The 13,745-nt window shown below is 39.2% G+C and overlaps 1 protein-coding gene across 2 annotated transcripts in view; it reads right to left on the bottom strand.

Moving 5' to 3' along the window:
- Positions 1-13,745, bottom strand: part of LOC122069340 (serine/threonine protein phosphatase 2A regulatory subunit B''beta-like) — a 31,659-nt gene that overhangs the window by 5,195 nt on the left and 12,719 nt on the right. For both annotated transcript variants that reach the window (XM_042633326.1, XM_042633325.1), the window contains 4 exons: positions 11,681-11,828; positions 11,433-11,542; positions 253-409; positions 34-159 (listed from right to left, as the gene is read on the bottom strand). In XM_042633326.1, the coding sequence (XP_042489260.1) occupies positions 34-159; positions 253-409; positions 11,433-11,542; positions 11,681-11,828 (541 nt within the window). The remainder of the gene's footprint in view (positions 1-33; positions 160-252; positions 410-11,432; positions 11,543-11,680; positions 11,829-13,745) is intronic.

Below are 13,745 nucleotides of genomic sequence, written 5' to 3'. Positions count from 1 at the left end.
AATGCATGGAACAAAGGACAACATTGCACATACCTGACGAATAAGAAATGGATCACGAGTTTCGAAGGCCATGAACTTATTAAGATTGAAAAGAATGTTGAAAACATTTCCAGAAAGTTTGCAGCCCTTTAAGTCGCGCAATGTAAAGTAACTCTCATTCTGCAAGAAAAAAAGTGTCAGTGATGGACTCATCTCTATTTGAACCAAAAGAAAGGAAGATCCAAAACAACCAGGTTAAAAACAAAATGCAACCTCTGGCCCAATCATGTCAACCATCTGGCATAAAATATCCTCAAAAAGAACAGGTTCTTGGGCCATACATTCCATTCGATGCAACTGTTCCTCATAAAAGAACTGCATTTCATTGGGAGTGAGAACTCCATTTCCATCCAAATCAATACACTTGAACCTGAAATATGAAATTCAAGAATAAATTATGTTTATTTTATACGGTGTACAAGCAAAAGCATACCATATAACAAAAAACATAAAACAGAAACCAATTTGCAATTTTTGGAGCAAATCACTATGAACTCAGCAACACTAGGCTCAATCCTCTACGAAAATCAACATCAGCAAAATCAGAAGGCCACTGTGACCAATTTTTTGTGCATGGAAGTATCCTTTCATCAATAGATAAATAAATAAATTGTTACTTATCAAAGATTGATTTTCCTTGTCTGGCTGATAAGGAATAGATTCCCTACATAGTGTGTAATTTTCCACATGGCAAATCGGTTGGGGTTCAAATATATGAAAAGTGTCTTCCAAAATGAAGTTTTAAAGATGTGCTTAGCCTCTCATCCTTCAAAAGAAATGTTTATTGCAAGTTTCTCAAAGCAGTGAGCTCATGCCTGGGCATTTGGGCCTCCAGATGCAAAACCATTGACTTGAAACATTTGAAATTTCAAGCAATCTACCAACTTAGCGAAATATTTTTTTTCCTGAAGTACCAAATCTGGAAAACTTCTTAGCAAAATCTGTCGAAATTGGTGTAATATGTCTGTTGCACCAGGACTCGAAATCAACCCCTCCAGACGAAATCTGCACTGTTAACAATGTGATGCTTAAGTTGTGACTTAGGTACTCACGACATTGACTAGTCACAGCTACGAAAACTAGCTTTCCAGAAGTGCTCACTAGGGCAATGCTTTGAAAACAGTGTTGTATTCACTTTCAATGGAAAAAACAAAAAAAAAAACTAACCTGACTATCCATTGTCCCACCCACCACCTCAAGAATCAAGGTGTTGCCAAGTACTACTGGCATTTTGACCAAATTATTAGCATGATAAACTATGGGCATAAGACCTATGCTAGATTTTTGTCATATAACAATATAAACTCCAAGACAACCCTTGCAAACTTGATTGATACTACAGAAGCCAAGGAAATTTTGAACCTTCCTTGTATCATCACAATTGCACACTACTATGGGACACACCTCACATCTACCAAATAATATCACGTACCAATAAGTACATCAAAACCGTGCCTTGGATAGACTAAATGGTTTGTACCAGAACTACTATGGCTTTTAACCCAAACAAACTCTAAATCTACAACCACCACAACAAAAACTCAGCCTTTTCCCAACTAAATGGGGTCTGGAAATATCAAGGCTATCGATTCCAATAATTGGGGTTTCTGCAATTAGAATATAACCAACTGTAAAAAGAAACTCAAATGCTGAAATAGGGTTAGAACAGATGAAAAAACGCATGAATATTAATCATAGAAGTCAGAAATAAAGCAAACCTATTTATCGATCTCAGAAAATAGAACAGATTAGGTCAAAATATCCAATCAGGCAGAACTGTGGGTAATCTGTGTAGCAGACCAACCAGGGGTCTGATGGGACCCAAACTGAGATCTAACCATCTTCAGATGGGGCCTTAACACTCGACCAAAAGATGAGGATAATCAGGTGGTTGAAAGCCCTTGAATAAGGGATGGATGGCGAACAAGAAAGAGAGTTTGAGAACTGGAAAATAGAAAGTATTGCAGATCAATTGAGTGGTTTACCTGGGATGAACTGAGACAGAATTTGATAGCTTGGAGTGCTCGGAAACAGTAAGATAAAAGGTAATAAAATAGAAGATGACCTCTCGGGCTTCCCATAGCAGAGAGTCAACTGGATCAAACACCTCCATCAGCCTTGATCAAACACAAGACAAATCTCCATGAAGAAGGCAGCAGCAGCCACAGCAATTGATTTTCTTCAAATCCTAGAGCTATGGGAGCCTCCATGCTTGTATTTATAGTTGAAACAAAAGGGGGGCAAGTCCTCCAATTTAGAAAGTCTCAAAAATAGAAACTTCTAAATGGTTGCCTATCACATAAGTTTCTATAAAACTTAAAATATAAAAAACTAAAAAATGAAACTAATGACTTGACTCAACTAATAACTTAACTCCTAAGAAATAACAAAGACAAAAAGCTAAATTAAACCCAAATAAAAGGAAACTAATGAAAAAGGAAAAAAACTAGTAATCCCATATGTAACCTTAAAGCCCCTCTTTCAGGCCCATAAAAGTGGGCATATTACATTCAAAACACATGGGATCAAAGGCCCAACATGTATGGAACCCAACCCTAGGCTTATTCCTAATAAAACAAGCCTATTTCAGCATTTGAGACTAAGGTAACGGATAACCAATTTGGTTTACGCCAAGTAGATCCATGACCACTTGTCACGAAGCCAAGCGAACCAAGGAATGGGAGGACTGTTTTAGTGCTTAGGCAAGAAGGTGTCTGCCTCAAAGCCAACAAGGCAACCAAGTGTTTTTTTTTACTTTTCCTCTTTTCTAACATTATTTAGTAAGCTACATATACCTTGTATCATAAAAAATCAACATTAAATCACATCAAATCATTAAAAATCAACATTAAGCCACATCAAATCATAAAAAATCAACATCAAGTCACATTAAAGTCATAAAAAAATCAACATTTATACTAATGATATTGTTCTATAATAAGTTTGACTGGTAAAATGATTTTATTTTTACATGAGACTTTTTGTATTAGGTATAACAAAAAACCAGCTTTCCAACAAGTCTAAAATTACTTAAATCCCCCTTCTACTTCCTTTTTATTTTTCTTTTGTTGCTTATCTAATTTCTTTTTTCCATATCGGATCCACGTTAGTTGGGATAAGTGATACAGATAAGGCTGCACTTACCTGGTTGGACCAGCATGACCGGATTTGAAAGCCAAGAGCCAAGAAGAACCGGTTTAGCCCAAGTTTTGGTCCAACAAGGGTTGGTAGTAGTTTAGTTTAATAATGTCTTTTATTTTATCATGTTTGTTTTTTGGATAGGATGCATAGGAGATACAGAAGTAGGAGCTAGTTTCAGTTTTAGAGTCTAAGTAGGAGTCTTGTTATTTTCTATTTAAATACTTGCACAAATCCAATGTTGGACAAAGTGAACTTATTTGAATCAGAACTAGGTTGATTTGTGCAATGTGTGAGGTGTGATTCCCGCCCTTTTCCCCTGTTATTCTGATTTTTCCTTTCTTCCATAAGGCCCTCCATCAATTTGGTATCAGAGCCGAAGGATCCTATCCCTCCCAACTCCATCAACCTCTCTCCTTCCCTTTCCCCTCTCTTATCCTTGCTTTTGTCAAGTAAAAAAAAAAAAATCAACCTATTGAGACCCAACCCTCTTTTTTTTTAAGCAAACCCCCCCCCACCGAGCCCTCTATTACCTTAGTCTCAATCTCAGGCTTCCATCAGCAAAAAAAAAAAAGGTGTTGTTGAAGCAGTCAACTGAAACCCCAACCCCACCCCCGAACACGCCGTGCGACCTCTCTCTTCCCTCCTTTCATCGCTCGCTATCAAACAACAGCAGAAGAGAAACCAAAAAAAAAAAAAAGAGTCAAGAAAGAAGATTGCACCAAAGAGGGAAAAAAAAAAGTCGAAGAAAAGAAGCAACGACAGCAAACAGAATCCAAAAAAAGAAAGGGGAAAAAGAGGAGACACAACAGAAGAGGAAGAGGAAGAAGAAGAGAAGTTGAGAAAAGAGAGAGAGGACAGATACCTGCAAAGTCACATCGCGAGTCACGTCCCTTGGTCGAAGCCGACTCTCCATCGCTGGTTCCTTCAATTCAACAGAGACCAAAGACTTGTGTTTCCATCTCCAAGAAGGAGACACTTTCCCTCTTTTGTCGGTAACCCAAACCCCACCCATGAGCCTTTTTTTTTCTCTTTAACTTTCTTTTAACTTTTCTAATTTTCCCACTTTGCCCTCTCGTTATATTTTATTTTCTTTTATCCCTAGTTATCCTTCTTTTTCCACCTCCTTACAAGTATACCCTTAAGAGCACACGTGATATTATTCCTTGGGTTTAAATTGGACTTCAAATATTTACAATTCTGTCATACCTTTAAATAAAAAAAAAGGAGAGAGAACAGAGTTATAACCATTCTGCCATTGTCCCTTACACCTCATTTATTTATTATTTTGCCATCATATTTGAGTGTAATCTTGCCTATCTCCACCATGGTAGCCAAAAGTGACGTTATTCAACAACTAAACTCCTATAAGAGAGAAACTTATGCGAAAATTGATGCTCTCACTGCCGTTGTCACTTCTCTTAAGACCATGATGGAATCTATGCAAGTTTCTATTGATCGATTGGTGGCAGCAAATAAAGGAAAGAGTCCCCTTCAATCTAGGGATTCTTTCAACACCACTTCACAGGATCCGCCACCACCATCTCCACCACCATATGGAACTGGTAGATATGATGATAGAGTAGAAAGAGCCACAAAATTTGATGTCCTTGATTTTTATGGCAGTAACAATCCAGAATTGTACCTTGATTGGATTTACAGCTTAGAGACATTCTTCAGATGGTACGGGTTGACTGAGGCCCGAAAGATCTTATTTGCAGAGGCTAAATTGAAAGACACGGCCCGAGACTGGTGGGTCAAGCAATAGCAACAAAACCGAACCCGAGGCATTGGTTTAGTCACTACTTGGACTAAAATACATGAAGTCATGAACCGGAGATTCTTACCATCTAATTACAAACAACGCATGCATATCAGGTTTGCACAATTAAAATAAGAGAATTTGACCACTGAAGAATGTTGCTATAATTTATTATTTGGCCACTCATTCTGATTTTGAGTGAGATGAAGAAGAATTGGTGGCATAATTCCGCAATGGTTTGCACCCTCAACTTAGTGTTGCCCTTACATCTAGCCGACTGCCTACAATGGAAGATGTCGTACAAGTAGCATATCAAATTGAGGAAAATATGAAACGCCCATATAATCGGAGGCCATTTACAGATACTTTTCCCAGGGGTCCTAGTTCAATTCAGCCACAATCATCTCCACAGGAAAATTCAATCAGCAGACCACAGGCTAGTGCTTCATCTATGGCATCTTCACAACCTAGCCAGCCGTATTCTCCACTTCGACGTGATTCAAACATGTCATCTTCACGGCCTAATCGTCCATAGTCCCCACCTCAGTGTGGTTATGATAGGAACTCAGTATTCCAAATGAGGCTATTGCAAGGGATATGGGCATCGAACTAATCAATGTCCTAACCGGCCGTTAGCGTACATTGATAAGGACAATTTTATACCCTATGTACTACAAGAGCAACCAAAAACAAAAACAATAAATCTGGAGTCTGAATGTGATCGTGAGCCTAATGAGATTAATGATTGTTACAATGATGGTGAGCCTTAACCATTCTATGTGATCCATCCTCTTTTGACTACACAAAAGATTCTTGAGGACGATTGGCATCGTAATAGTATTTTTTAGACTAAGGTGCGATGCAATGATAGCTTGTGTAATATGGTGATTGACCCCGGCAGTTGCACCAACGTTGTTACTGAAGATGTTCGCAAGTTGGGTCTGAAAATGGAGCCCCATTTAAATCCCTACAAGATTGGGTGGGTGAACAATAACCTGAAAATTAATGAAAGGTGTTTGCTCACGTATTCCATTGGTGGACTGATTGATCGGATTTAGTGTGACGTTCTCCCTCTGAAAGTCTGTCACATTCTTCTGGGGCGCCAATGGTTGTTCGACAAGAAAGCCAAGCACTGTGGATATGAAAATACATACTCTTTTCAGCATAGTGGTTTTGAGATGAAGTTTCTTCCAGCAAAGGATCTTCCCCCTCTCAAATTCAAGAGGACGATTTGTACATTTCTCCTCAAGCGCATCGATTCTGACGACATTCTAGGACCTCATCCAAACGGAGTCGAGTTCTTTTCAGAGGAGAAGAGTTGATGCAGATAAGGTTGCACTTACCTAGCTGAACCAGCATGACCGACTTTGGAAGCCAAGAGCCAAGAGCCAAGAAGAACTGGTCCAGCCCAAGTTTTTGGTCCAACAAGGGTTAATAGTAGTTTAGTTAATAATATCTTTTATTTTATCATGATTGTTTTTGGATAGGATATGTAGGAGATAGAGAAGTAGGAGCATGTTTCAATTTTAGAGTCTAAGTAGGAGTCGTGTTATTTTCTATTTTAATACTTGCATATATCCAATATTGGACAGAGTAAATTTATTTGAATGAGAACTAGTTTGATTTGTGTAATGTGTGAGGTGTGATTCCCGTCCTTTCCCCCTGCTATTCTGATTTTTCCTTTCTTCCCTACGGCCCTCCATCAATAAGGTTATGTTTGTTGTATAGTTATTGCAATTTTGAATATCACCTTTATTTTTTTAGATTAGAACTATAGTGCTTCTCCTCCATTCATCTGGCATTTTCCACGTGCTCATAATCTTGTTAAACAACTTGGCTAGCTAAGATAGCCCACATAATCCTAAGCTCTTCCGCACTTCTATTGAAACCTCATTTGGGCCTAATGTCTTGCCTACTTTCATCTTCCTTAAGGCTTCTTTAACTTCAACCACTTCAACCTTTTAGTATATATCTATGATGTGTGGTGTTATGATGATTAATGCAATCTTTCGAACCATTCCTACTCGAACTATCTCCATTTAGGCTGTAAAATACTCTTCTCGTCTCTTCATAATATCCGCATCACTTTTTAGCACTCTACCATCTTCACTTTTAATACATCTAACACGGTCAAAATTTTTACTCTTCCTTTCTCTCATTTTAGCTACTTTATAGATAGTTGTTTCCCCTTCTTTTGTGTTTAGATTATAAAGGTCATTATATTTCTTCACTCTTGCTTTCCCCACTATCATCCTAGCTTCGTTTCTGGCAGCATTATAACCCTTTTTATATTCTACCTATTGAGTCATTTGTTATGTCTTAAAACTAGCTTTCTTTGTCTTAAAGGCTGTCTAGACCTCCTCAATACAGGACATCATCTCGGTGTCCTCCTCGAAGTCCCACTTTCCTTGTTTGACCACTTTTTTTTTTTGATACCCACGGTGTCCGGATCTTTGACCCGACTAGTCCCTGGGCCACTGTGATACATAATACCGGGTTAGTCTGAGACGGAAATTCTCGTGCGGTCGTCCCAAGAAGTTAGGTGCAGCGACGAAGGTTTGATCACGGGACCTCGCTTCCTGAGGCGGAGTACCATGTCCCCTACAAGCCAACTGCACTAACCCCTTAGGGTCTTCTTTGACCACTTTATCAATAAATGAATCAAGGAATCTCCTTTTAATCTCCACCACCTTACCTTAGGACAAGTAGGCTCCCCTACCTTACATTTCTACGTACTAAGGCACATATCCAGGATCACCAGTCTATGTTGAGTGGTTAGGCTCTCCCCAGGTATAACCTTACCATCCTTACATAACAATTTGTCGTACCTTTTAGTTAGGAAGAAATCTATTTGGCTGATATAATGCCCACTTTTGTAGGTAACTAAATGCTCCTCTCTTTTCCAAAAAAAATGTTCACAACGGATAGATCAAAAGCTACCAAAAAGTCTAAAATCGATGTCTTCTCCTCCTTCCTCTCCACAACTCCGAATCCTCCATGTACATCCTCATAGCCTCGACGATCTCTCCCAACATGGCCGTTCAAGTCACCTTCTATAATTTCACCCTGACCAATACCTTGCACAAATCCATTCATGTGTTCCCAAAACTGTAATTTACTACTTTAATCCAATCCTACTAAGGGCTCATAAGAGCTAATTATATTGGCAGCCCTTCCTCCAACACAAGCTTGATGGACATAATCCTAATTCCAAGTCGTTTTAACATCCACTACATCATTCTTTAAAATTTTATCCACTACTATGCCCACTCCACTTCTATGACTTCGATCTCCCGAGTACCAAAGTTTGAAGTTGTCTAACACCTTAGCTTTTTTTCCCTTCCAACTAGTCTCTTGAATATAAGAAATATTAATCCTTCTCCTTATAACAGCTTTCAATTCCAGACTCTTACCCATTAAGGACACAATGTTCCAAGATGCTAATCAATCCTATGCTTATGGACTAGTTTATTTACTACACCTGTCCACTGTATGAGAGCCCTTGGCTACTTGTCACTGCATCGGGGGTTTGACGCGGTGCCGTCACTTATGGGGGAAGCCCTAGAAACTAACTATGGCTTTTTTTAGGCCAAACAAACTCTATTTCTACACCAAAATGGAAATGAACCAATGTAATGAAGGAATTCAAGTCTTTTAACTCAGATATCAAATAATTCCACCAAAGAACCATCTCTTCTATCTTCTAAGAGACAATCTTCAAATTATAATAATCACAGCACTTACAAGCATGAATTCTAGCTAGGGCTGGCAAAATTTCGGGCAAATCTTGGTTCGGGTCAGACAATGAGCAGTGTCTACTGTCATCTCACTAAACCCAGACAGTCTGAACCTGGATTTCAGACAGACTCTGATGTCCATGTCCAACATGGTTCTGAAACATGTTATCCGCGACCTACTTGAAATCGTCCGACTTTATGAGGTTTTGAGACTTGGGAAAATAAAAGGAAGCATATTTCATTATTGAGATTTTGGGATCAAATAATACAGAATTCAGTAATTAGATTCTGAGAATGTAAATAATCATTAACAAGTAACAGGCTAGTAGCATGATAAATTTCATACAAACTGGTCACAAATGCACCCACTCATAGAAATTCCTTCCTAATCTACCAAAAGACCAAAGCTCACGGCTTCTAAATCAACTGTTTGAGGAGCAAAAACAGCCTTCAACAGATAAGTGGTAAATTGTCTCTTCGGACCAATCTCCAATGAAGAAGAAAAAGGGAAAGGGTATAAGAAGAAGAAGAGGGGGGGTCATGATTGGACAAAATATTAGACCACAATCTAGTCCAATAACTGGACCCCTCTTTAAGGGTCCAGATTCAGAGCTCAGTCAGGACACTTATCCATCTAAAACGTGGGAGCAGTAATCCGTAGGATGATTAGGACTGTATAAGTCCAGCCTCGTTGTGTAGTTTTATTTACTTTTGTTTTAGTGTTTGAGTCAATTAATGACTCCTCCAAAGCAGCCTGCACATGGAAGGGAGTTCCCTAATCAGTTTGGGTTGTTATTTCTTTTATTAACTAAGTTGTTGAGTCAGTTAAGGAAACTCCCAAGACAGACTGCAACTGGGAGGAGTTTCTTTTCCAGATTGGGTTATTATTTCAAGTGCTTGATTAGATCTGGACTCTCCCAACATTCCTGGTCAATGGGAAGTCTTCTAGTTGGTTTAAGTTTTGTCTTTAGTTTCATAAATATTTGTAAAAGCTTACAAACTACACACGATTTTATAAGTGAAAGCAACCTATGCTCTGTTGGATTTCAGACCTCATTCATCTGAGGAACTCAGGTGTGACTCTTGTGGATTCAAGAGTGATTTTTCCAGTGTGGATTCAGTAGAAGATGTGGATTCCTCATTGGGCATTGATGGATTCCTGATCATATCCTCTCTTCTCTCTCTTGATTTTCTACAATTGAAAAATCAGGTCAGAAGTGCCTAAACTCTAATCCTGCGATACTGCTTTGGTATAATTTCTTAACTTCAAATCTGTGCTTTATTTCATGACCAGCTACAGCATTGATTCTTCATTAATTCCTGCTATTTCAGTTGCATCATTAATTCTCATTAAGTCCTGCTACTGATTCGCCAAACAGTTACTCATTACAGTTCATTTTTTGAAGCTTACCCGTTAATCAATTTCCTGCTACCAATTCTGGAAATTTATTTGGGTTTTGATATCCTTGAAAGAGTAGGATTCTTCTATATTTTGAAATCTAACCGTCGGATTTTGATCATTCTTTGCAGTCTTGTTCTACCTGATAAGCTGAATTATTGGCCTGCGTTTCATATCCATCTGAATTGTTTTATTCGGATCATTAATTTTTCTCAGGTCCGGTTATGTTCCTATACCTGCAAGCCTGTCGCAAGCTAATATCCTGCTGGATACTGTTGGTCTGGGGTTACCACTGCATTACAAGAATATGTGGAAACCCAAAAACATGTAGAAGAGAGTATGTACAACCTACTTCTTGCTCAATGCTCCCTTGGTTGCTGCACTGCTTTACTTTACTCCACTTCTACTCTTCGGTTTCATCACAGAGAAAAGTAGAAACCCTAAGTTTCTCTGTTTTTTTAATCACTCGGTTTCTCCTTTAAAAGCTCATTCTTTCTTGTTTGTATATAGTAAGTTTATTACCTTGAAACTGTAAACACAAACCCCACCCCCAACATATTTGCATAAAACCCCTGATAGTAACATAACTTGAATACTTTATGAGGTAGGAGTATCATATGACCTGGTTTTTGAATCAGACACGAATTCCCAACCCCAACCCTGGTTTTGGACAGCTACTTGATATCCTGACCCTATTTTATCTGAATTGGCCAAGACTGGTCGGACCAGTTGGCCAAAATTCTCCCACCCCTAGTTCTAGCACTGCAAAATATGTAAATCCTATTAAGGTAGCAACTTACTATAATGATCCAAATTCTTCTGCTAGTCCCTCAATCCCCTTCAGAAAAAAAATGCCTCCCAAAGGACCCATAAAGTAGGAAATGTCACCAGTAGAATTTTTAAGTTCCCAATACTTTCACGAGCTAGCTTTTTTCCCTTCTATTTTGAAGATAAATGCATGTCAAACATGAAATGTAACATTTACCAAAAAGTACAGATAATACCATAAAGTTGACTATCATGACGCCATGGTTTTAAGTATCGGATTCGCCGTATCATCCATATCGTATTGGTATCGGCTGAGACCGACCCCATTACTTGGCCAATCTGGGATCTGGGATCAGGTATCAGTGTCGGAACAGGGGTAATATCGGGGAAAAAAACTATGTTTTATGAAAAGTAGGGGTAAAATTGATCGAACCAAACCGATACGAGCCGATCCAGGATCAATATAGATACCGATCCGATATGCGAGAAATAAATCCTTGATCACGACAAAATAACAGTATAATGACAATCAATTCATATTACCACTATGTCCTCATCTTCACAAAAAGGAAAAAGGGGCCTAACATACCAATACTCAAGACTAGGCTCAGATGATTTATCTTCCTCTGAAAGCATGAAGTACACAAAATCTTCATAACCCATTTTCCCTTCAACCTTGCTTGTGAACTTTCTTGGAACCTAAGATAGGTTAAGCATAAAAGGACAACCAAAAAATTAGAAACAAAGAAAAAATCAGTTGATGTTTTGCAAAGATCTTCCTTTCAATGCAAGAAAGTTGATTTATTCTATAGAGAAGAAAGCAAATGACATACAAACCTGAGAAAAAATTCGATCAACGATCCTGTAGGTAAGAGCATGGTTACCATATCTAATAAGATTCTCTTTGTCAATCAAGAAATCATGATCCATATCCAGCTCCCAGAACTTGCAATATATCACATAAAAGTGTTCATATGAAAAGTACCTGCAGAAAAAGGTACGAGTCACAGGAAGCCTCTTAACATCTCTCTGGATATGGAAGGATAGTACACCCTTAGAAACCATAATGTGTTTCCCTATGACATAATTAAGAATCTCTAGTCAAGGGGAAGAGCCATATAACCAGGAACAATTCCTGCTTTAGCAGGGTCCAGGAGGAGTAGGTTGAGTCAGTCCTAACCCCTGCAAACGAGAAACTATCTATCAACAACCAATTCAACTTTTACCCTCAGTCAATTGGCATTTGGCAATATTCCAGGGAATACATTAATTTCCAATGCACCACATGGCCTCACATACTATTTCAGTACATCCCATGGCCATGGTATAACATAGTGGATGGAAGACACTCAAAACCAGTGTTCTAAAAACTGGATTGGACTGGCCAGCAATACTGGGTGGTATCAGAGCCAGCAACGGTTCTAGTTTGATTCCTAGCTTTTATTAGATGGCTGGCTGAACAGAAAAAGATAATCAAACTCCATTTGAATATTAATATCTGGCCCAGTTTAAAAACTGTTTTGAAACTCTTATATCCCAACAAAAATGGCCATTTCATTCCATAAGCATAAAGGCTGCATATTCATCAACAAGAAAAAACCCTTACTGCAATTTTCTGTTATATAAAGGAGCACAAACTCATACTTTTTCAAGGAATCTGAATTATTGTTAACACCAGAAAAAGTTACAGATGCAGAGTTACATGCCTGTGAGTAATAGGCCCACAAAGAAAACAAGATCCAATTTCCATATCTAACCAGAAACCAATAACCAAACACAGTTTCACTGCTATCCCAGAAAACTAGACTGAACAATAAATACAGAAAATGATAAAAGAAAAATAAGAGGAAAAGATAAGAACAAAGAATCTGTTTACCACAAACAGATCAAAGGCTGGCCCATCAAACCAAAGGATAAGAGTCCCATTCCTTTCTGCACAACTCCACAAAACAATTTCATTAATCTCATGAAATCCATATGGGTATACAGCACTATTTAAACGGACCAATTTTGCCCCTGCAGAAGACCCAACCCTATTGAAGACTCTTTGACCTCTTCCCTTAATACCCCCACCCCCGTGGACACCAGTCACACACACACACCATGACCATCTTATCTGCCTTCCCATACTCTTATACCGAGAATGACTTTTTGCCCTTAGCACGTCTCCCAATATTGGGCCCTCTTCTCCCCAAACCACACTAAACCCCTCTAGCTCCAACCTTCCCCCCATATTAACCATTCCCTCTACCAAAGTGGGCCCCCCATCCTTGAATCTCACCCCTTCGAGAGACCCTCCTCTTAACCAGATCCCGGCCCATCCACTCCTCAACCCATCAACCCACCACCCATCCAAACCTTCGGAGCAACCTTATCCCAATCCATGGGCTCTTTACCCAACCCCTCTTCGGGTACTCTTCTTAACCCAACACATTTCTCGAACCTGTCCCCTTCTCCCGGAAACCCTGCTGCGCATCTCCCCCTTTCAATGCCTCCATGACAGTCTCTCCACCTCCAACCTTCTTTGATCATTCACAGTCAGCTCTCCTGCACCGCCAGCTCCTCGAAGACTACCCTAGTCTGCAACCTCAACAAAGATCCAACCTAGGCTCACCAAATGCCCAGGTCTACAGTAGACGCCACAAGAAACGCCGTCTTCCAGCAATGACCATGCCATGCTCGCTCCTCAGAACCTTCAATGCCCCTCCCCCCAATCTCCTCTCAACAAGTAATTTCTTAGTGGTTGATGTGTTTCCTTAAGGCCTTTCGCAGCCATTGACACAGGTTTTCCCCTTTGTTGGCTAGTAGCCTTTGCTTTTTCATTTTCCTTTTCCCTTCCAGACCTGGTATTTTCTTTCCCCTTCTTCTTGGTATTGAATTTATTATTCACCACCCCCCCCCC

The sequence above is a fragment of the Macadamia integrifolia genome, unplaced genomic scaffold, assembly GCF_013358625.1.
Source record: "Macadamia integrifolia cultivar HAES 741 unplaced genomic scaffold, SCU_Mint_v3 scaffold585, whole genome shotgun sequence".
In the NCBI taxonomy this organism is placed as follows: Eukaryota; Viridiplantae; Streptophyta; class Magnoliopsida; order Proteales; family Proteaceae; genus Macadamia; species Macadamia integrifolia.
The sequence above is the reverse complement of the archived record's forward strand: the minus strand, read 5'-3'. Positions and strand labels throughout refer to the sequence as shown.